General features: G+C 34.2%; 1 protein-coding gene across 10 annotated transcripts in view; it reads left to right on the top strand.

The window, feature by feature from the left end:
- Positions 1-25,957, top strand: part of LOC145249487 (phospholipid-transporting ATPase ID-like) — a 516,252-nt gene that overhangs the window by 360,878 nt on the left and 129,417 nt on the right. The window contains exon 1 of one of the 10 annotated variants that reach the window (XM_080111087.1): positions 6,489-6,627. The exons of the other annotated variants lie outside the window; for them this stretch is intronic. Within the exon in view, the coding sequence (XP_079967213.1) occupies positions 6,582-6,627 (46 nt within the window). The 5' untranslated portion in view covers positions 6,489-6,581. Of the gene's footprint in view, positions 1-6,488; positions 6,628-25,957 lie in introns of those variants that run through there. 10 annotated transcript variants of the gene reach the window in all.

Genomic DNA, 25,957 nt, shown 5'->3' on the forward strand with positions numbered 1-25,957 from the left:
CTGCATTTCACAACCCCTTTTTCTGTGATGTTTCCTCAGCATATCCCGGCAGCTCATGTAAGCTGCTGGAATATGGCAAGAACACTCAGACAGTGAAAAATCACTTGACCAGACGACAATACAGGATGCACTGTGTGTGATCAATGACTTGCATCATGACACTTTTTTCCAATATAGAAATTTCTGTATAAAACTCATCTAAGAACACTGCCAGACATATAAATTAACTTTGTGTGAAATTTGCAAAAGATAGGATCAGCCGTTTCAGAATCTATAAGGAACTCACACACACAGTGACTTTTATATAATAGTATATATATATATATATATATATATATATATATATATAACAAATAATATGTCTATATAATAATAATAATAATAAAAATAATAACATGCCCAATAAATTTGGAAAAAAGACTAGGAAAAATCTAAATCATAGGAAAAACTGAGACTATATAACAGACGATAATGCTGGAAACAGCTTAAACCTTAAAGAAAACCTTTAAATGCAGAAACCAACCCACATGAGCTATAAAGGTTAATCGGCCATATGGAAACTGCAACAGAAATTCATCAGATACAGAAACACCATGCAGAACCAATAAAACTGTAACTGCAAAATTCACCCACAAAAAAAAGTTGTAGCTTTGACATCAACTGACACCATACCAAATAGTCGTGACGGTTCAATGAGGATAGAAAGACTGAGGAGAAAAATCACTGATCAGACTTTCACTGGATGAGTGCGAAGAACACTGGGACCTTGTGGAGGCTTGTTGCCGCCCAAATTCCAATGAGGAGCAATAGTCATTGCCAGCGAGAAGTGAATAGCAAGCAGCTGTTGCAATAACGCAAATTCATTTGCAGAGGTTATTGAAAGAGGTGAAGAGTACTGGAAAATTGGAGAGACTTCTTGGAACTCCACTCATGATGACTTGTGTGAGAACTCCTACTGAGTACACTGCTTAAAACAGCCTATCCTGCCTTGACAGAGTACAAAATAAACTTTGTGGCTTAGTGGGGGGATGCCCTTTTCTTTTCCCTGCAACCTCTCTCCCACAGAAGAGACGTTGCGAGCCTGTCTTTGTTTTATCGTTACTTCCATGGCAGGTGCTCGTCTGAGCTCCAATCTCTGGTCCCCCCCTCCTCACCAATCTTTCACGATAAACACCTGTCTAGCTGAAACCACTGTCAATAATTTTCCCCACTCTTTATCTGTGTCAAAATCAAAACGTAGATTCCATAAACAAAGCTTCTTTCTCAGAAGTGCACGCCTGTGGAATTCTCTTCCGTTTGCCTGTTTCCCACCTGACTACAATTTGGACGTCTTCAAGTCCAACATAAACAAATTCCTGATGAACCGCCTTCTTAAGACACTTTATGAAATCTTCAATACTAACGATTACTACGATACTGTCCCATTGATTGCTGTACACGCAGTAACCCTTATCCTCGAGTAGCTTCCAGGGCTTGATAAGTGGTGACTGCCTTGTAAAAACAAAAAAAACAAAAAAACATAATAATATTGAGATGAAGAAACGTTTAGTTACACAAGAAGAATGTCTTTAAAAAGGTGGTTGTCACCCAAACATTACTAATTAAGCTTAATTGCCATATATATTCATAACTTACTATCTACCTCTACTCCTGTATTGAGCACTATTTCAGTAAATATTGAAAACTAGCAGTTCAACCCGGCTTTGCTCGGGCCCTATGTATTGTTCATGACTTTATATGCATACGTATATATTAAAAAGTGTGCATATGTACAATAATGCCTTTCTATATAATAGGCTTCCTTAACTACCATAGAGAAAAGTTGCTAGAGACTGCAGCGGTCAAATTTTTTTTTTACTTTGATCCTAATTTTTACCCCTTAACATTTATTGTTTTGGGCTCAAATCAAATTAAAATGTCTGACCCATATCCAAGTAACCTACCTTGAAAATTTTAAGTGTTTAGACCCAAAATTTTGTAGAGGAGTTTGGAAGAATCTGCAAAGGTCAGCTCTGTAAACTTTGACCTCTTGGCAACCAAATCTTCGCTCCAAACCTGATTAAAAAGCTTGCTGCATGTCTGAATATCCTTTATGTAAAATTTCAAATGTTTAGACAGAAATTGATTTTATAGTTTGCTATACACTGCAAAGGTCAAATCTTTTCAACTTTGACCCCTTGGAAGCCAAATTTTCAGGAAAAAAAAAAAAAAAGTTTAAAAAGCTTGCCTTATATCTGAATACCTTTTATGTAAAATTTCAAATGGTTAGACCAAAAGTTGGCAGTTATTTGGTAGAGATCGCAGAGATCAAATTTAAAAAAAATTTGACCCCAATTTTGACTCCTTAACATTTACTGTTTTGAGCTCAAATCAAATTATAAAGTTAGATTCATGTCCAAGTAACATATATCTAAAATTTCAAGCGTTTAGACCCAAAATTGGCGGAGGAGTTTGGTAAAAATTGTTGAACTTTGACCCCTTGACAGCCAAATTTCTGGCCCAAAAACCAATTACAGATCTTCCCAAATCTCGAGACTGTAGACCAAAAATTGACAGAGTTATTGTGTAGGAAAGTGTACACACACACACACACATACACATTTTCACTTTTATAGATATATAGATTGATACATCAAATATATATCCTTATAACATCTTATCTTGATACATGAAATATGTGTGTGTAATATATATATATATATATAAAGAGAGAGGTGTGTGTGTGTGTGTGTGTATATATATATATATATATATATATATATATATAACTACTTAATTTACTCACATAAAATTAATATACGAAGGTATAGATTTATGCATAAACTTTAAGTATTTATTTCAAAAGTGCTCAATACGTAGGTAGAGCTAGTTAGTAATTTATATTATATATTATAAAACGATAAACAACCACAGAATTCGCGCATAAGCCTGAGGAGTCCTAGAGTGGATGAAACGCAGAATATTCAGTGTAGCTTAATCGCCATATATATTTTATAAAGTACTATATATATATAATATATATATATATATATATATATATATAGAGATAGATAGAGGTGTGTGTGTGTGTATATATATATATATATAAAGAAACGGTATGATTCCTCAATGGTCATGACGATAATGATGTTACAAATTCAATAAATACACACGATAATAAACATGAAAAGAAATCCACAGATGCAAAAAAAAAAAAAAACGTAAAACAAACCAGTCATGAATCTCGATGATACATACATACATACATACACACAGAGGGCGTTGAGATTTGTTGAAAAGAAAAGAAATCAACAAAATGCTTGATCATAAATGTGAGAGTTAAATACAGATACACACACACACATATGTGTGTGTATATATATGTGTGTATGTTCACCTCTGAACGAGCCAGCGCTCGCTGCCCACTTTTCTTCTTTTCGGAGTGAGGTTCAGTGTTGTGTGCGCCAAATAAAAAACAAATGGTGGTCTAACCTCTCCAGGGAGATACAGACTGCCTACGATCATAGAGATGTCAAGACATTCTACACTTTGCTTCATCAGGCTTATGGTCCGAAATCCTCTTCAACTACACCACTCCTGGCGAAGGACGGGAAAACCTTGCTGAAAACCTCAGATGAAATTAAGCATCGATGGCATGAACACTTTCATGATCTTTTTCATAACCCATCCAATGTTGATGTTGCTGCAATAGAAAGTATCCCTCAATGTTCCTTTTGTCCGGAACTTGATGTTAAACCGACTCTTGTGGAAACAGTTGCCTGCATAAAACAGATAAACTCGAACAAAGCCCCTGGGCTGGATGGCATTCCTGTTGAGCTGCTGATACATGGTGGTGTCAATGTATATTGTGTAGTCCACTCTTTGATACTGTCAGTATGGCAGGGTGACCCGGTTGCCCAAGATTGGGTAGATGCCATCTTGGTTATGTTGTACAAAGGAAAGGGTACAAGATCTGATTGTGGAAATTATCGAGGTATCTCGCTGCTGAGTGCGGTTGGAAAGGTATTTGCACGGCTCCTGCTAAACCGATTGGAAAAGTATGTATGTCCTAATATCCTTCTGGAATCCCAGTCTGGTTTTAGAGGTGGGCGAGAAACTGTGGATATGGTGTTTTCTGCCTGACAGTTCTTGGAAAAATGTATTGAACAGCGTATGCCTCTTTGCCAGGTGTTTGTGGACTTAACCAAGGCGTTTGACACAGTCAACCGTGAGGCTCTCTGGAAAGTGCTGGAAAAATTTGGCTGTACACCTGCTTTTACAGACAAGTTCAAGCAACTTCATCATAGTATGAAAGGTTGCGTCAACTTCAATGGTCAGCTTTCGGAAGAATTCCCCATTGATAATGGTGTGAAGCAGGGTGATATAGCTGCACCAACATTGTTTTCGCTCTATTTGACTGCTGTGCTCTGGTATGGTTTTCACGATTGTGATATGGGTGTTTATATTAGATTCCGAACGACTGGAAAGGTGTTCAACCTCAGAAGATTCCAAGCCAAAACACTTGTTAGTGATGGACTTGTTAGGGAACTGTTGTATGCTGATGATGCTGACCTGGTAACACACTCCCCAGTAGATATGCAACTAGTGATGGACCTCTTTACAAATGCTTGTACCTGCTTCGGACTGACAGCATTAAGAAAACTAAAGTTATGTATACTCCCGCTCCCAATGATCTGTATGTGGAACCTGATATCTTCGTCTGTGGAAAGCGCCTTGAAGTCGTAAAAAATTTTGTCTACCTTGGGAGTGCCTTATCAAATGATGGCACTCTTAATGCGGAAATAAGACAGAGAATCAGCAAGGCATCTAATGCTTTTGGAAGGCTACAAGATAGAGTCTGGTCTGACGGTGATCTGACTCTGACAACTAAAATTTCAGTATATCAAGCATGTGTAGTACCATCCCTACTCTACGCATCTGAAACTTGGACCTTGTACCGGACACATATAGAATTGCTCGAGAGGTTCCATCAGCACTGCCTTAGACACATTCTTGGTTTAAAGTGGTATAGCTTTGTCCCTGATACATTTGTCTTAAAAAAGGCCAAAACAACCAGTATTGCTACCATTGTTATTAAGAACCAGTTGCGTTGGGCGGGTCATCTCATCCGGTTTGAAGACTATCGTTTCCCAAAACAATTGTTCTATGGTGAGCTCTTTCTTGGAAAAAGACCCCAGCACAAGGCCAAAAAATGGTTTCGTGATAGCATCAAGGAGAGTCTAGTGAGCTTTCATATTCCTGTTGACAGTTGGGAGTCCCTAGCGTATGATCCCAAGCAGTGGAGGACACTGATATACAGGGGTGCAGAACACTATGAAGCAGCCAAAATAGACCGAGAGAAGCTTAAGAGAGCATGTAGGAAATGCTAAACCTTGCCGCCTAACCATGGAGATCTCTGGATCTGTAAGGTGTGTGATCGGGCTCTGTTGTCGAAGGCAGGTTTTGTTAATCACATGAAAGCCCACGATAATACAGGTTCCGCTGCTGTTAGTCTCATACAAATCAGTGAGCATTTTCAGTGTCATGTCTGCTTGAGGGTGTGCAAGTCGCTGGCAGGGCTAAAAAGTCATATTCGGGCACATGGACTTTTAGTGACTGAGGGAGTGGCTCTCGTCTGACAAGACATTGCAATCATCATATATATATATATAGAGAGAGAGAGGTGTGTATGTGTATATATATATATATATATATATATATATATATATATATATATATATAGATAGATATAGATAGAGGTGTGTGTGTATATATGTGTGTATATATATATATATATATATATATATATATATATATATATATATAGAGGTGCGTGAATGTATAAATAATATATTATATAGAGATAGCTAGAGGTGGTATGTGTGTATATATATATATATATATATATATATATATATTATATATATACACCTATCTATTTATTTATCTATATATATATATATATATATATATATATATACACACACACACACATCTATCTATCTATCTATATATATATATATATATATATATATATAATGAAATTATATAATCACCAGAAAAAATAAGTTATAATAGCTCTACACATGTATTGAGTACTTTTAAAAAATATATTGATTTTGAGTTCAATAGATTTGAACTTATTTAATTGTATATATGCTTCCATCAGAATTTGTGTTTGACTGGTCAGTGCTGGCGGCTGCTGCTAAGAATTTACCTACCACCAGTGTCAACAGTTGTTAAGGAAATCTCAACATGACCATAACATCAACCTCCACACAACCAGATACACATCTATGTGTACACATACACACACGCGCGTGCGCGACAAGTGTGCAGGTGCGAGCTTGTATTGTTCTGATTGTCTATCGGGTAAGAAGGTGTAAGAATAGAAGCTGAACCCCAACACCACAAAACAATCATCGCGTTATCATCTCCGCTGTTGTCCGTGTGTACGGACTTGGGAGTTGCTCTGGCACCATCGGAAACTACCTGGTCTCGTTGTGACAAATTTGTGTTGACCACTGGATTTGGTTACGTTTCGCATGCCGCCGTAGCGGCGACGAGGACATAGATTTACAAACAGTGTTGAACGTTGAAGCATGCCTCGTCTTTCATCCTCAGCCAGAGTACATGCTGAGGGAGAAGGTAGGGTTCTGTCCCCCTCCCCCTTGTGTACTTTCTTTATTTCCGTGTCTCTCCTTGAATTTTCGCTGTGTTTGTGAATCATTTTTTTTTTTCTTTTTTTTTCATCTTATTGTTATTTTCTTCTTTGGTGTGTATGTGTGTGTCTGTGTGTGTGTGTGGGGGGGTAATTATTTTGTTATTTTGATTCGGTATTTTAAACTTTGTTATTTTGAAGTTTCGAAGCACTTTGCAGATTTTTTTTGATTTTTTTTAGATTTATATTTACTTTTATGTATCGTTTTTTTTTGTTGTTTTTTTTCAAAGAGAATGAATCAAATATTAATAATATTCAATATAACTCATTTAACAATCAACTCGTACAAGTTTTATGTTCTTTCTACGAATATTGATTTCAACATCTTCTAAACCTTACGTCTAGAATCCGTATTCCAACTTTTATTAAAATCCATTGAATGATTTTCCTTCTAGAAAATGTTTCAAATTTAAAGCTTAAGCTTCAGAAATTTTAAGAAACAAAATTGAAATTCATGGAATCTTGCTTGATTATAAATAAAATTTAATGCAAATCTGAAATATTTAAATGGGAGGTTATGCCTATATTTTGACTAAAAAAACTCCTTTAAAATACTCTAAATTTCACACAAATGTACTTTGTGTCTGTGAGTGTTATTTGATAGGGGTTTTATTGGAATGCCTCAGATAAGTATATATTTAAGAGTGTAGCTATCAACAATTGTAGTTTTTTCAGACTTTTATCATTTTTTTAAAATATTTTTAAATATTTTTATAGTGCGTTTTAAGCCTTGTTTAGCTGTCCAGATATTTTTATAGAAAAGTTTTTTTAGTTAAAAGTTTATGGAATTTCTTTTTGGAAAACATTTTATTTCTGTTAGCACCAATTGTGATTGTGAGAGAAAAATATATATTAGTGCTGGGACGATTAATCGGAATTGAGAAATCAGAACTTTTTGGGGTATCGGAACCGGAAAATTTTGTGCTTATTTCCCGATGCCAAAAACGATTCTTTTAACTGTTTTTTTTTAATTATATTTTGTTTAAACACAACCTTCCACTGCTAGTAGTAATGTTAAAATAATAATTGATTTGAAACTAGCAGTAAAACTAAAAGTCTACAGATCATCTCCTACAAGTTTATTTTTTTATGTCTGATAAAATATCTGCACGTTTAACATGTTTTACGGTAATTGGCAAAAAATAGCAACTTTGTAGTTAAATATTTAGAGAATTTTAAAGAATCAGAATCGGTAATTGTATCGCAACCAGGAAAAATATTGAAATCATCTCATCACTAATATATATATATATATATATATATATATATATATATATATATATATATATTAGTGAGAATGTGTGTGAGGACACTTCTCAACTCAACGAATTTTTGATCTGCAGACTTGAAATTTGGTATATAGGGTATTCAGACATGTAGAAAAGTCTTTAATTGGTTTTCATCCAGAAAAAGGGCTGCTAAGGGGTAAAAATTGGAAAATTGGTACGTGGGGGGGAGGCATCGGATTTTTATCTGTTGTCAACTGTTTCACGAATGTGCATGCGTGAATCATTCACATTAGATTACTTATGTTAATAATAAGTAAGTTTGAAAACACTTTTTAAAGATCGTGCCAAGCTGGCCTAATGGTTATCGTACTTGACTCACCGTCTTTAGGTTTCAGTTTAAGATTTTTGGGGTTTCTTTTTTTTTTTTTACTCACAAGAGGTGAACTGTTTAGTAAAAACATAATACGTGCATGCACATGTCTGGTTTTTTTTTTTTCTTTTGTTTTTTTTTTAAGAATTTAATGTTACATGTAATATCCACAGTATTTCTGTTTTTAATAAATATGAATTCTGCATTAATTATAATATTTATATGTATTTCACGACCGGGCAACGCCGAGCAGCCTGCTAGTGTGTGTGTGTGTGTGTGTGTGTGTGTGTGTATATGTATTTGCACAGTATTTTTTCAATTAAGCAAACATTGTTAGAGATACCAGAAAGTTTCTGTTTCAATCTATCTCATATATATATGCTTCAGATTTTTTAGATATAGATTAATGATTTAAATTATTCTGACTATTATTCTCATCTTGGTTTTATGCCATGGACTCGTGGCGCAATGGATAAAGGTGTTGATGTACAATTTTTAAATGACAATCTTTTAGTTTGAAGTTTTAATCTTTATTACAGGCAATAATAACCATAAGATAACACAAAAAAAAACATTTCTGAATTTTTGAAAGGAGGATTAGTCATTCATATTATTTGGATTATTCAGACTAATATTTTCATCTTGAGTGTGATTTTCACTACGTTTCGGTCGATGTAGCCTCCGAGCTTCTTTAGGTATATTGTGTCGAACAAAGGAATGTTTCTGTCAAACCTGTTCGCAAGGACACATGGTGCACTGGTCAGAGTACTTGGAAAAATTAGTTGTAAAAAGTGATATTCTCCTGACGTTGAAGGTTCAATTCTCAGTGTGGGTGACTGAAAAATACAATTGCAAATTACTTAGGACTTCTATCCAGTTATGGCTGACAGAACAAGAGCATGCTACCCTCGTGAAGTAAAGGAAGGTTTCCGTTCGAAATGCCATTCAGATTACAGAGTTCGACAAAAGCATTATCAACAAAAAGGTCAAGGGTTACATTGAGCGAAACGTCGTAAAAATGAAACTCAAGATGAAAACAGTACTCCAAAGAATCCATATTAATATGAATCACTTCTTACCAGTTATGACAGATGGGACAAGAACAATCTACCTCTATGTATTAATCAATGGTTCAGTGCTGGCATTCCATATAGGTTTCCGGGTTCGAAAAGATGCACTTATAGGCAATATGTTTAAATATGTCCTTACTCCCTTCCATGAAGACCAGTACCATGTAACTCTTAACTGGGCTGAGCCCAAGTTTACTTAGGGATCGTTGCATTAGCATTATGGGCACTTCCTTACTTTTACTTTTTGGCAACTTAAGATGTTTTAGGAAACATAGAGAAGCTGTTAGCAGTAACAACATACAGGGTGAACAATAAAATTGCCGCCCTAGAAAAGACATGATTCCATTTCCGTTTGATGAAAACTGGTTTTCTTTTTTCTTTTTTCTTTTTTTGCAGACCATCTACTAGTTGGCCAGTTGTGTACAAATCCAAAGAGCGATAGAAGTTTTCTATCTTGTCTAAAAGTGACGCAGTGTTCAACGAGCAAGATCAGAGATGCGTCGCTGTACAGCTCATATACTTTACCTATCTAAGTTATGACAACAGGGCCATTGCCAGCACCCTCAAAATGCATTGTTCAATTGCTATGAATAACAGGGATGTGCCTTGGCTAACGAAATAGTTTCCGGCTGCGGTTATGATCTTTGGCATGGTCTCAAGTGAGAGCCATATCATGCCACCTCATATCTTCAAAGTCGGCTTGAAAGTCGACATCAAAGTGTACCTGAATGTGCTGAAGAGTGTGGTGATCCTCTGATGCAATCATGTGGCCGCTGGAAGACCCTAGGTGTGGCAAAAGGAGTTGGCGCCGGCCCACAAGTCCAGAGGGCTTCAGGCTTGGTTTCAGAAGGAGTGCTACAACTTTATACTCTTCTCTCCCTGGCCCCCTTCCTCCCCTAACTTTTACCCACTGGACTACTTCATTTGGTCATACGTCAAGAACATCACCAACATGACCTCCCACAACACCAAAGCCAGCCTGATCGACGCCATCCACCGAGTGTTCACCAAACTCCTGCTGGCACTTGTTGAAAAGGCATGCTCCCAGTTCCTGACCCGTATCAAGGCAGTGATTGAGGCTGAAGGTGGCTACATTGAATAGATGTCAGCTTTATTACATAATCAAGTTACCTGAATTGATTTTTTTCAATAAGTTTCAAAATAAAGTCGCAGTGTTGTTTGCTTTTTAGGGCGACACTTTTATTATTTCACCCTGTATTTATGAAAAAATGTTATGGGAAACATTTATAGAGAAGCTTTTGACAGTAACAACATATTTATAAAAAAAAACATAATACATGAAAAGAAAAGGTAGGTATTAAAATAATTATAATTATTTTGCTCCTTTAAAAAGTTAAGCACTCGCTGGAAAGTAAAGGCGGCCAGTTGGCCTTGTGTGAGATCGCGATTTCTCAACTGCTCGATCACTATAGACTGTCTTAATAACGTTGTGTCCACATTTGGCTTTATAAGTGTTAATTTCCTTTAATTTCCCGTGACGGTTGATGGTGGCTTAGGGGTAACCTTCCTTGCTAACGGAGTCAAAGATGGCTTTGTGACCAGGTTTGAATCCCTTGACCATTAGCAATTTTCACCTCCTGCACTGATGATGGCGAAAGCATGAAGCACTAGTGCATGTAGGTATTAAAATAATTATTAATTTAAAACATAAATGCATAATAAAACGGCAACTGTAGATGTGTTTATTGGAGCCCAAACTTCAATTCTGTCGAACTTGTACATTTGTGTGTGTGTGTGTGTTAGGGAGGTGGGAGTAGTGCGGTAAAGTTTGAAAACTTACATCTATATATATAAAAGCCAAACGTCTGTGTGTATGTATGTATGTATGTTTGTTTGTAACGCTAAAACTTTTGAAAGACGGAATCAAACTTGACAAATTTGGTATCATATCGAAGCCCCATCACCCGGATGACAAATATCGAAATTTCACGTCAAACGGACCAGTAAAAGTTGGTCAACTGATCAGTTATCTTCGAGGGTGGCCCCCAAAAAACCTGTCATTATCTATATATATAAAAGACAAATGTTTGTTTGTAACGCTAAAACTTGAGATGAAAGATTCCTCTCCCCTAAGAATAAAACATATGTTCAATATCTGCTTTTGTTTTTTCATTGTTTATACGGTCCCGAGCAACGCCGGGTAGCCCTGCTAGTTCTTTATAAAAAAAAAAAAAAGATATAATCTTCCATTCTATAATAAAGACCAAGGTGTATTTATTTGAGTTATATAGAAATAAATACCCGTCATACAAAAGTTAGTGAGTAAAAGAAACGGTGCTTATGCAAATTATGGACCGTTCTGAAATAATGTTATTATTTAGAAACCTATTCTTAACAAGGAGAGAGTGTTTTTTGTTTGTTTTTAATTATTCTATATTTTAACTTAGCAATTTAATAAACAAAAGATACTATAAAAATTGAATTTAACTTAAAAGCAATATCAAAACAATAACACGGTCTTTATGTATAATATAAATCTCACCTGCCTGTTTAAATGTATGTATGTATGTATGTATGTATGCCTAAAACTTTTAACAGAGGCGACAGATTTTCACGAAACTGATATTGTTTTGAAGCTCAACCCTTCGGACGACAAATATCAAAACATTGGCTAAAAACATTAATTTCTTCACCCTCAACTCGGCACTTTTCTACAAGTAGGGGTCATTTTTTTCAGCCAATATTTTCGAAAGTCATACCCTTTTTTCGATTAACTAGCCTTAATTTAAACCATCGCCACTTCTGGTTTGGCGATGGACACAACGGCAAAAATGTCACTTTTTTTTTTTTACGTTCTTTTCCTCCTTTGCGGTACTGGTTCGAGCTAGCCTACCTGCCTACTATCACTTTTTTTTTTTTTTTTTTTTCAACACACACCTCTAAACACCCGGGCAACGCCGGGTACCTAGGCTAGTTCTGTATAAGTACCAAAGAAACCTGTCTTTTTCTCGTGTCTGGACGAAACTATTTTAAGCAGTAAAGGAAACCAAGAAAGCAAAAAGCAAGTAAGATCATCTACTTGCTGTCTGAAATAAATTCAGAAATAATAGGTCATTATAAATCAAAAAAATCAATAGTAGGTGTGTTTATTTTTCTTTAGTTCATTAGGAATGATTATAATTTATTTGTTAAAAATTTAAAATTAAATAATTGGCATAATTCTATGAGTTTCTATGATTACTGGCAGGCCGCTCGGCGTTACCCATTCATAAAATATGCTAAAATAAAATATGATATTTTAATTCATGCAAATTTATTATTATACAGCCAATCCTTTATTATTTTATTGTACCTGATGTAGCCTGGTCGTAAAATACGCTTAAATACAGACAATTCTCTTATATATAGTTTCAAAAGTAAAAAAAAATATTGACTTGAGTGCCCTTAGCTAGAATCGAAACCAAAACATTTAGTACTCCAGCCTTAGTCTTTACTATTTGAGCTATCAACAGATGAATAAGAGAACATTAAAAATCAAGTGACTTTAACATAAATGTATATTTGCGCATGCATAAAATTCACAGGTTTAATCAACTTATGCCTGCTAAGTTCAATTTCTTTTTCAATTTTGAACTCTTAGCTATTCTTAGTGGTTAAAACCAAATCGAATTTGTTCCACAGGTTCAATGCAGAAAATATTCATAAATAAAACTAAATAAAACTAAACATAATAGAGTGCTAATGCACTTACTGATCCGCGCTATTTTTTAAATCGTATTTCCAAGTTTAATTAAAGTTTTATGGTACGTTTTTTTTTTATTCAATTGTAAGGTTAAAGTACAGTATAGGTACAAAACACCCTACCCTCCCTATGTTAAGAATGGCTTTTTAAATAATAACGTTATTTCAGCATGGATGAATAAGTGCATGAGTACCCATAATAGTTAACTGAAACTAATTATCCAATAAGAGACCATAAAAAAAATTAATAATTAGTTAAAGTTCAGTTTTCATAGGAATATGCAAAGTGGTTAGCCTTTATGAATTTGCTCGTATACCCATGTTCGTTTTAATAATTTTTAAATAGAAAAAATAGGCTTTTAATATCAATATCAGTGCGATCAGAAACTTTGTGTATAGATTTGTGCAAATACTGTGGAAGCACATTTTTCAGATGAAATGTAGTCTTAAAACAGATATTACACTTTGATCTTAGCTAAAAAAAATTAACTTAAATTAGTCTTTATAAGTTAGATACACTTCCGATTATTGGTGATACTATGAAATTGCAGTAAAGTGTTAAAGCTAAGTATGTTTTATCATTTATTACTTGTATAGCTCTATCCGGAATCATATTGAGTCTTTTATTTGTTCTATATTTGCTGTCTTAATCCAGCTCTATTCTGATTTGGATTTTTTTTTTTTTTTTTTCATATTATTTGGATTATTATTTTAATCTTGAGTGTCATTTTCACAACATTTAAGCCGATGTAACCTCCAACCTTCCTCAGGTGTATATTGTTGAACTCAGAAATTTTTCTGTTGAACTCGGGAATCTGCACAGAATTTTGAACATAACTCTTTATTTAACTAATGGAGGTAATATGCTTTCATTCCGTCAACCATGACCGGGTAGAAGTCCTAAATAATTTGCAATTGTATTTTTTTTTAGTGTTGCCCGCACTGAGGATTGAACGGCCAACCTCCAGCAGAGTGTCACTTACAACTGAATTTTACCTAGTACTTTATCTGTTAGGCCACAGATCAAAATTCCCTGCAAGTGCCAGAGTTTGACAGAAAGGTGCCAGAGTTTGGCAGAATAGACCTGGAGTAGGTCAGAGGTCACATTAATCGAAACGAAATGTTGTGAAAATAACACTCAGGGTGAGAACAGTAGTTCGAATTATGCGAATAATACAAATTCTCAATCCTCATCTCAAAAATTCAGAAACATAGTTTCTTTTTGTTTGTTTGTGTCCCAGCAGAAAAAGATTTATTTTACCTATATACAAACACTAATATCAACAAAAAGGTCACGTGATATGTAGCATATTGTTCGAAATTCCAATGTTTACTATATTACGTGATCACGTCCCAAATATGACAGCGCATCATCGATACATGCTTTTAAAAATACTTTAAAACGACGCACAGTTCGAACCTAGCAGATGTGAATAAGCAATGTGACCAATACCCCACCTGATGAAAATTGATCGCGTCAACCTCCAGAAGATTGTCACTTAGAGATCATTACCATTTAGCACTTCATCCGTTGCGCCACCAGTCCATATATATTTAAAAATGGAAAGCCACAAACATTTAAAACGAAAGTACTTGCAAAAAAAAAAAAAAAAAAAAAAATATGAAAGAATAATAATAAAAAAATACACCTAGGAAACCTATATACGACAATTCAACAAAAATATGTGGTTACTTATCCGAAAGATTGAAAAGATAAAAAATAAAATAAAAAATCACTTATCAAACAAAAGCATTCCGTGATATTCAATCAATCATGTTTTGTCTACATGGTTAAATATATATATATATATATATATATATATATATATATATATATATATACACACAGGAACGTCAACAACTAAGGGACTAAATTTTTGATGTAATGGAATGACCTAACATCCCTTCATAGATGAAATGAACTATACCCTCTCATGTGACTGAGAGAGAAGAAAAAAGACTGGAAGAGAATAAGACAAGATGTCGAGTAACTCTTATGTCACCTGTATTCCCTTGTAAATAAACCCCTTTGTCTTTCACCCATAACCCCGTGTTTATTGCTGTGTTCTTATTTAAAGTAAGGATATAACAAATGCCGATAGGATTCGAACTCGCAAAAAACGGAACTTTAAGCCAAATATATTGGAAAACAAAGAGAAGAATATACGGCACGGATAAATTCAACTACTGATTAAAAAAAAAAAAAAAAAAAAAAAAAAAAGGCTAAGACACACAAAAAAAGTAAGTTATATATTTTTTAATTCAGTCTTTTACGGTCCTACTGAAAAAAAAAGAGAGAAATTGACATTTTACGAAGCATTGAAAGGAACAATTTTTGAAAGTGTCCATTTCTAAGTTCTTTTGTTTCATAAGAAGAAAAAAAATACTGCGGGGGGGGGGGCACGTGTAGGATGTGTTTTAGTGTCAATTTTATGTGTGTTGCAAAAACCTTGTCTACAGAAGAATGTTTTTTTTGTTGTTTTTTTTTGTGGTTTAAAAAAAACTATTCAGTGAATTTATTTAATGCTTTGTGCAGGTATTGTTTACCTTTTGTTTTATTACTGTGTTTAAAAAAAATAAAAAATTCTTCAACATGGAACAATTAGCCGAGTTTACAAAAACGATACAATTGGCAGCACAGCAAAGTCAGATGGAATTTTTACAAAAAGAGCAGTTAAAACAAAGTGACGTATTAAAAACAATATTAATAAAACAAGAAGAAAAAGAGGATTGTCGGTTTACTCTGGAAGGAATTGCAAATTTGCTGACAGAATTTTTATATGAACCAATGAGTGGCTTAACGTTTCCAGCATATTATCATAGATACAAAAATATTTTTTCCAAACGATGTCAGGCCTGGTCGGATGAAGAAAAAATTATTTTACTGTTGCAAAAACTGGGTTCCCATGAAAATACCAAGTATACAAATTTTATACTCCCAAGGAAACCCGAAGATATTTCTATAGAAACTTTTACTATAGAAATTTTATTGAACATTTTCGGGGAACGGGATAGCTTATTTTATACTCGTTATAGGTGTTTAAATATTTTGAAATGAGATGATGAAGACTTTATCGCCTATGCTGGGAGAGTAAATGCCCAATGTGAGTTATTTAAGTTGAAAAACCTAAAAGAGGGCATGTTTAAATGCTTGATATTTGTGCAAGGGTTAATATCCTCGAAGGATAGAGAGATTCGTTCTAGGACATTATCCATTATGAACCAAGACATAGAAATAACCTTACAGAAAGTTACTGAGGAATGCCAGAAATTGTTAAATTTAAAACAGGATAATACTAGTATCGAAGAGAAAAATGTTGACAAAATACAAAGGGTAAAGCAAGGTGACCACTATGTAAAAAAATACTGTAAGACGTGTGGAGGAAATAATCACTTCGCAAAAGAGTGCTACTTCAAAAGCAAAATATGCTATAAGTGCGGGCGTAAAGGACACAAGTCAACAATATGCAAAAAGGAGAAATGCTGTAAGCCTGAAATAAAGACCATTGATTCTAAAAAAAAGAGTCCATGTATGGTAAAAAAAAGGAAATATATTGAAGTTAGAATCAATGGCCGGAAAGTAAACTGCCTTTTGGATACTGGAAGTGACATATCCTTAACTGATGAAACAACATGGAAGAAAATTGGTTCTCCAAAGCTGCAAAACACAAAGAAAATTGCCAGAGGAATGTCTGGAAGTAGATTAAAATTTAAAGGTGAATTTTATACTAATGTGACCCTGAAGGAAAAGACGTTAAAACTAAAATATATGTGATACCTGGAAAAAATTATAATTTATTCGGTATAGATTTGATGATACTTTTCAGTTTATGAGAGAAACCAATAAACTCATTTTGCAAAAGAGTAAATGTGACAGGATCTGAAAGTCCCAAACTTCCAGAAAGATTTGTTGGGGATTTGAAGATAGATTTTAAAAATGTATTTTCTGAAGGTCGGGGTAGCTGCACTAAAACGGAAGTGAAATTTGAACTGAAAGATGAAGCGAAACCGGTGTTTAAACCCAAAAGGAAGGTTCCGTATTCAGCATTAGAAACAATCGAGAAAGAATTAAATAGACTCAAAGAAACCGAAATAATAAAAAAAAGTGGACTACTCTGAATGGGCATCACCCACAGTTTATGTGAAAAATAAAAATAAAAAAATCAGTATGTGGAGATTTTTCGACGTGACTGAATGATTCCTTAAAGGATCATAACTATCCACTCCCTACGCCTGAGGAAATATTTTCTAAGTTAAATGGAGGAAACATTTTCACAAAAATTGACTTGTCAGAAGCATATTTGCAGGTCAAAGTCCACGAAGATTGTTCTAAATACCTGACAATGAATACTCATAAAGGATTATTTTCCCTAAAACGATTGCCGTTTGGGTTGAAAGTAGCACCAAATTTATTCCAACAAATTATGGATCCATGCTAGCAGGCTTTGCAATTGCTTATTTAGATGACATTTTGATAAGAAGCAAAAATGTTGAAGAACATAAAAACCATATTCGGAAGGTATTGGAGAAAATAGAAGACTACCGATTTAAAGTGGCTCTCGAAAAATGTAATTTTAGTATGGACAAGATTGAATATTTGGGACAAATAATTGATTGGAAAGGTAGAAGACCTAACCCAAATAGGACACAAGCAATTAGAGACATGCCTAGACCAGACAATGTAGTGAAGTTACAGTCATTCTTGGGTCCAGCAAACTACTGTAATTCTTATATCCCAAATATGCATGAACTAAGAGCACCATTAAATGAATTATTGAAGAAGAATAAAACATGGCTCTGGACAAAGGAATGTGAGGAAGTATTCCAAAAAATTAAAAGATGTTTGTTATCGGATCTAGCGTTAGCACATTACGATCCGAAAAAGGATCTAATTGTAGCGGCAGATGCGAGCGAATACGGTTTAGGAGCGGTGCTTCTACACAGAATGGAAGATGGATCTACTAAACCAATTTCTCATGCCTCAAGGGTTTTATTACCCGCTGAAAAAAAGTACAGTCAGATCGAAAAAGAGGGTTTGGCAATTGTGTATGCCGTGAGAAAGTTTCATAGATTCATTCATGGAAGATCTTTCGTCTTGGAAACGGACCATAAACCATTACTATCGATTTTGGTTCGAAAAAAGGGGTTCCTAATCATACAGCAAATAGATTACAGAGATGGAGTATTATTTTGCTCAATTACGATTTCAAAATAAAACACTTAGCATCTAGTAAAATTGCAGATGGTTTGTTGAGATTGATCCCCAGTACAACTGAATTTGAAGAAACTGTTATAGCAGCGCTAAAAGAAGAAATGAACTAACAGATATATTAATAAATACTGTTAGGGAACTTCCTGTTACACTTTAGGAAATAAAGAAAGCAGCGTAAGCAGATAAATATATTATTAACATAAAAAAAAAACAAGTGGGACAAGACACAAAGAATAGAAAAGGATTAAAATTGTTTCCATTTTCTATATATGATGAAACTCTGATGTATGCAGACAGAGTGGTAATACCGCAAGTATTACAAAAGAAAATCGTAAAGGAATTCCACATGGGACATCCTGGAATCTCCAGAATGAAGGCCCTAATGAGAGGATTCACATACTGGCCTGGGATGGATCAGGATATTGAGGAAATGGTGAAATTATGTAGAAGTTGCCAACTAGCCGCAAGATCTCCCTCCATACGAACGCAAACTTGGCCTAAAACAGATGTACCCTGGACACGCATCCATATTGATTACGCAAGACTTCTGAAGGGATATTATTACCTAGTAATCGTAGATAGTATGTCAAAATGGCCAGAAATTTTTAAATACAAGCACCCTACAGTGGCAAACACAATAAAATTGCTGGACGAGGTATTTAGTCGGTTCGGAGTTCCAAAAACAATTGTTAGTGATAATGGCACTATGTTCACAGGTCAAGAATTCAAGCAATACTGTGAGGCACTGGCCATTGAACACATTATAACACCAACTTTTTACCCTCAATTAAACGGACAAGCGGAAAGATTTGTCGATACTTTTAAACGAGCTTTAAAAAAGAATAATAACATCAACACGGAAGAAAAAAGCATTAAAAAAATTCTTAGCAGTATGTAGGATAACACCAAATCCAAATGCTAAATCATCCCCAGCTGAAATTGCTTGCCAGGAAGGTACGTTCAGTGTTTGACCGCTTAATCCCAAGAGAAAAAGTAAAAAGTATCAAGGATAATGTAAGGTACAAGACTTACAATGACGGGGATAAATTTTTCTTCAAAAATTATCGGGCAGGGAAGAGTTTTTGGGAAGAAGGTATAATCTCAAGAAGAATTGGGAGAATGGTTTAATGTACCCTTCATAGATGAAATGAGCTATACCCTCTCACGTGACTGAGAGAGAAGAAAAAAAGACAGGAAGAGAATAAGACAAGATGTCGAGTAACTCTTATGTCACCTGTATTCCCTTGTAAATAAACCCCTTTGTCTTTCACCCATAACCCCGTGTTTATTGCTGTATTCTTATTTAAAGTAAGGATATAACAATTTTAAAACCTAATATTTGTTAGAAATAACAACTGTGAAAAAGCTGAAATTTTCACAACTAGTAGTTATCATCCATAATAAAATACTAAAATTTTAATCATTTGCAAAGGATAGAAAAAGAATTATAACAATTATTTATTTTCAAAATAGGAACGTCCAAAAGTAAGGGACAAAATTGAGAAAAACAATGTAAACAGTATGCTATATTTAAAATTTTTTTCTTTCCTCTAAAGAATAAGTCTTACTTAGTCATTTGTAAACATTGCATCAGCCGGCACCATGGTGAAACGCCAAAAAACTTGATTACTCTGTGAGACAAGCTATTGTGAAGCTATACAAGGAAAAGCACGCCATTAGAAAGATTTCAGAGAAAGTGAAACGTTTGGGGGTGGAAATGTCATGGTATTTGGAATGTTTTCTAGCCAAGGTACAACACCCCTTGTCCGGTTACAAACTCATATAAACGTGCAGATCTATAAAAACATTGTTCATGATCATGTTATGCCAATCATACAAAATTCAAGTTTTGATAGGGCTACCTTTATGTAAGATAATGCCCTATGTTGCAAGGTAAAGGTGGTAATGAGTTACCTTAGCGAGCAAGATTTCCAAATTATGGATTGGCCACCGCAAAGTCCTGACTTAAATCCAATAGAAAATCTTTGGAAGACCTTAGAAGTGAAAGTTATGGAAAGAAATCCTACTAACATGGAGGATTTGTGGGTGAAACTTCAAGAAGAATGGTCTAAAATTAGTATCGAGGATTGTTAAAAACTGATTCGTTCTTGTAGTCGATGTGCAGCTGTCATTGAAAGCAAGGGCTCATTTACTAAATATTGATTGTACATGGATTTTTCTTTTCTTTTTTTTTTCTTTTTTTTTTTTTTGCTGTTTACGTTGTTTTTCTCAATTTTTCCCTTACTTTTGGACGTTCCTATTTTGAAAATCAATAAATAATTATAATTTTTGTTTCTATCCTTTGCAAATGATTCAAATTTTAGTATTTTATTATGGATGATAACGATTACCAGTTGTCAAAATTTCAGTTTTTCACAGTTGTTATTTCTAAAACATAAGATTTTAAAATTTTGTCCCTTAGTTTTGGACGCTACTGCGCATATATATATATATATATATATATATTGAGTAAAACTGTTCATAATTGTGAATTAAAAATCAGTTTCAAAAGGAAAAAACAAACAAAATCAACCCTATTGTATGATCGTTTCAGAAACGATGTTCGTTTTATTGAAATTGACAATAAATATTGACAATAATTTGACAAAAATTTTGTTCTTTTAAAACATAGTCTCCTTATCAGCAAAAATATGGGTTGGGGGGGGGAGTTAAAGACACCAAAATAAAACTAGCATTTTAATCGTGAGTAAGGCAGATATTCCTGGAAATATTTAAAAACAAAATAAAGAAAACGAAGTTATTAATTTTATTTTGATAAATAAAATGAAATCGAAATTAGGAATAAGGTTAAAAGAAATTTATATATATATATATATATATATATATATATATATAATTTTTCTTGATTCGTGATTGAAACATTTTATGGCTATAAAAAAGTGCCAAAAATAGGCTCTGGATGATGGACGATCCCCTTAATGTGCAACCTTAAAGGCAAATGTCACATAACTCACTACACAATTCAGGTCATTACCTTTCTAACAAGCCTTCATTTGTTAAACTCTGATCAATAGTTGCTGAGTTTTGGAACTTAGTAAATTGACAAAAAAGGTGGTGTATTTATACATACATATATATATATATATACTAGCAGGACCCATTAACCAGCATTGCCTGGTGGAAGGATGCTCCTCTCCACTTTGTAAAAAAATTAAAGTATTGTTGTCCAACACCCAACTTCCTCATGTTAAGAACTACTTTCAAAATGGTCACCGGCAACACCCCCCTGTTAAGAATGGCTTTCAGAATAGACACATCATTTTGGTAGTGGGGGTGACTGTCCAAATATTTTCCACAAATTTAACCTTGATAATCGCTGTCAGGATCCCAACGTGTAAATACTATGAACCAACAAAGAAAGCAGCATAGTAGAAAGCCTAAAAAAGTCCACATTTTGAAGGAATGAATGTAGGTGGATCTAAGGTTAAGATTTATCTTAAAAAATATAATTGGTCTATAATCAAACAGCCTCCTCTTCGTAAAAACAAAGTTCGGTTGTTGTTGTTGGCCAACCCCCAACCTCCTCATGTTAAGAATGGCTTTCAGAATGGACACCCGAACCTCCTCTGTCACCTGCAACATTACCATATTAAGAATAGCTCTTGGCATAGACACCCTATCCTGTGAGTGGAGAATAGGAGGGGGGTTGTCAGAATATTTGGTCCATAGTTAACCTTGATAATCACTGTCAGAATCCCAAGGCGCAAATACTAATTAACAAAAGGAAAAAAAGTCCTGTTAAAGGAAAGTGTGTCACTAATTTGTCGATAATCAAACACATGCACATGGTATTGCGTTGTCAACTTACTTCTAAGCTACTAATGCAGGAAATGCAAAGTAAACAATGGTAACAGTGAATAAAAATGTTATGCTTAAGGGCTATTTTGTTTTTTGTTTTTTTTTTCTGGTGGCGGGGGGTACATGCACGATGTTAATGTGTGCATAGGTATCGAAAAAAAATGTAAATAAAGAAAAACGTATAACATAGGAAATGGCCCATTATAAAAAAAGCGAACACAAAAAACAACAAAAAAGAAATAGCACCGTTGTTGGTTTTCTCAGTATAATCATAAGCAAAAAAAAGAAAAAAAACATGATATTTGTAAATTGTATGTATCTTATTTCACGGACTGTTTTTTTTTTTTGTAGGGCGGTAGTTGCACATAAATGTGAAGATATAAGTATGTAACTATATGATTAGAGGCATTTAATAATTTTGTATTTGGTTTAATATTCATAAAACTGTTGCTTCATGTAGAGAGAGCGGCCATATTTGTAAAGCTCTGATGTGTTCGTTTTAGTAAGAAGGTGTTTATTCTGGAATAATAGATTATGTTCTCAGCCAATGAGATTAGTAGGGAGAAATTGTTATTTTTTTTTAATTGGGAAGTGGAAAGGTAATTGTATGCCTATGAGTGTATGAGCTAGTTAAGAAGAGTGTTGGGCAATATAGTTACAATGTGTATATATTTTCCCGGTCTTGATTGGAGTGATGGTGGGACTTTAGATTTAGAGAGAAAAATAGGAACTACTTCCTCTAAAGATATTGACAATCATGATGATGTCTCTCATAGGATATAATGTAGGATTTTATTATAACAAATAAAGGTACATAAAACGGCATTCTAAAGTTACATAAGATAGTGGATAATGGTTCAGACATAATAAATTTGTATGTGACATCTGTTATTATCAATCTACGGTAATTTGGTCCAGAGGGGAATTTCAGCAATCAAAATATTATATATGAAGATAATATATATTTCCCCCAAACTTCTGGCCTTGATGGAGAGGAGACTTGAACTTGCTGCTATGATTTCAAATGATCTCAAGTAACAGCAAGGGAAGACTTGATTCCAAATATTTCTTGTATGTTATATCTGCCCTCTTTTGGAAATAGGGCACGATTATGAATATCTCCAGTTTCAAATAATCCTTATACACTGTAAAATTTATTTTATGTATGAAAACAAAAGAAGGGAGATATAACATATGAGAAATATTTGCTGTTATTCTAGATCATTTAAAACCATAGCAAGTTGTAGTCTTCCCACCATCAAGGCCAGACGTTTTGGGGAAATATCAGATATTTTGTAATTTATATGCAAAACTAAGAAAACAAATGACTATGATTGAAATATTGGTAAAAGTGCAGTATTTTTCCACCCTCAAAAAATCCTTTAAAGGTTTTCGAGGGTGCTGAAAACGAAAATAAGTTAAAATCCCAGGAAACGAGTAGAAAGTAGGGGATCACTTTTCTATATTAATTTAATGTTAACGGCAAATGACACATAGCCCACTACACAATTCAGTTCATTTACTTTCCAACGAATCCTCATTTGTTAAATTCTGATCAATAGTCTCTGGGATTTCAAACTTATAAAATTACCAAAAAGTGGTGTGTGTGTGTGTGTGTATATTTAATTATTATAGTAAAAAAATAATTATATATATATATATATATATATATATATACATACCCACACACAAACTCGTAGCCAAATTGAATATTGAAATGCTCATAATTTGGTTCTATCAGACGAAACTACATGAAAATTTGCAGGCTTTTTGAAGATTATAATATGATTCTATTTAAATTTTATGGCAATTGCTAACAAAGAACCTATATTTTAAAACCAATAAAATATACCCTAATTTGCCTACATTTGTATATATAGTGTCCTAGCAGGCCAGCTTTAGTTTTGCTGCTTCTGTTGTCTCCCCTGTCGCCTTGCCAGGCCACTAATATACTGGTAACCAAATTGAATAGTGAAGTGCTCATAGTTTTTTTTCTCATAGAACCAAAGCTATGTGAAAATTTGCAGGTTTTTTTGAAGATTATAATAGTATTCTATGGTTAAAATTTTATGAAAATTGGTAAAAAAAAGAACTTATATTTTCAAACCAATGAAAGATGCCCAAATTTGCCTACATTTGTATATTTAATGTCCTGCAAGCCAGTGTCAATTTTGCTGCTTCAGTTGTCTCCTTTGTGGCCTTGCCAGACTACTTATATATATTTCACAGTCGGGTTTCGGCGCGGTTTGCTTTATCTGTGTTGGTTAATAGAAATTCTTGTGTGCGGGGCGTTTGCTCAGTTGGTAGAGTGCTTGCCTCGCATGCAAGAGGCTCGGGTTTCGAATCCTGAGCTCGGATGTGTCTAACTGATGAGCCCAAATGAGGGCGAAACTCGAGTCTTGGACTTCCAGGTCGTTGACTGTCATGGCTCTTGTGAGCTGCAACGTTGTTTGGCTGTGGAATTTATTATATATATATATATATATATATATTATTACCGTTTTATCTGTTTAGTTACACATGTTTCCGCTACCGAATCGTATTAACGATCCAGTAACTTCGCTGGATTGTTGATACAATTCGGTAGCGGAAACATGTGTAACTAAACAGATAAAACGGTAATAAAATAAAGAAATATATATTTGCTCTGCAACAGTATTGAGCACCTTCAAGTTTTCACTATTTACCAGGTCTGCTATATATATATATATATATATATATATATGGTAGTCTTGTGGTAGAGGCTTGACAAATGGAGTTAAAGGTGACTTTGTGGCTGGGTCCGAATCCCATGACGGTTAGGAATTGCCCCCCCCCTACACTGATCATTGCTTAAGCACGAAACGCTCGTGTCTGTAGATGTAAAGAATAATTATTTAATTATATATATACTTCACTTGTTTTTTGTCTTTTTTCCTTAACACCAACAAATTTTCATTCCTTACATTGGGACAGCCTTCTTACCTAAATACATAACTCACACAATGCTTTGAGCAAACTACATTCCATAATTATCTAGCATCTTCAAGAATACTTAAGGATGGGCACTATCTGGGAAATGTAAACTAAAGACAGTCAATTAGTTTTCATGCAACGTTCACAACTTCCATCATTTGAACATTTTGGATTGTCTAATGTTTGAGTTAATAACAAGGTGTCTGTTTGCAAACTGGTTTACAGCAATGAATTATACATCTTCTATTTCTTTTTATAATCACACACTTATAATGTTTTCTAAATAATTAAAAATAATAATTAAAAAATGTATAATTCATTGCTGTGGACCACTTTGTGAACAGACATTTTGTTATGAATTTACATAATGGTAGTGCATGTCATACTAAAAAAAAAAAGTCAAATGTTGCACTAGCTATCATGATACATGCATGAAAAGTACTTAACCAATTCATTTCAAATTTTCTAACAAAAGAAATAAATTGTTTTATTTGCTGACAATTTCAAACAGTAAACAGATGCATTTGGCAATCGGTTGTTTGCAGCTTTGTTGATATGAAATGTTTTTATTTTAAATAGTTTTCCTGCTTTCCTGCTGACTACAATATGGTTGTCTTCAAGTCCAATGTAAACAAGTTCTTGATAAGCCGTTCCCCTTAAGTTAACAAATTTACTGAATTTCCATTACTGACAATTACTATATTATCCAATTGACTACTGTACACTCTTTAACCCTTATCCTCGAGTGGCCGCTGGGCCTGGATAAGTGGTGATGTCTATGTAAAAAATAAAAAAACTCTTTAAATTTTAGAATAAGATTACAATTGGATACATTTTTCACTGTGCCTAAACCTAAACATAGATTCCATGAACAAATCTTCTTTCTTAGAACTGCACGCC

Source organism: Euprymna scolopes, chromosome 28 (assembly GCF_053919585.1).
Source record: "Euprymna scolopes isolate OS-2025 chromosome 28, ASM5391958v1, whole genome shotgun sequence".
In the NCBI taxonomy this organism is placed as follows: domain Eukaryota; kingdom Metazoa; phylum Mollusca; class Cephalopoda; order Sepiida; family Sepiolidae; genus Euprymna; species Euprymna scolopes.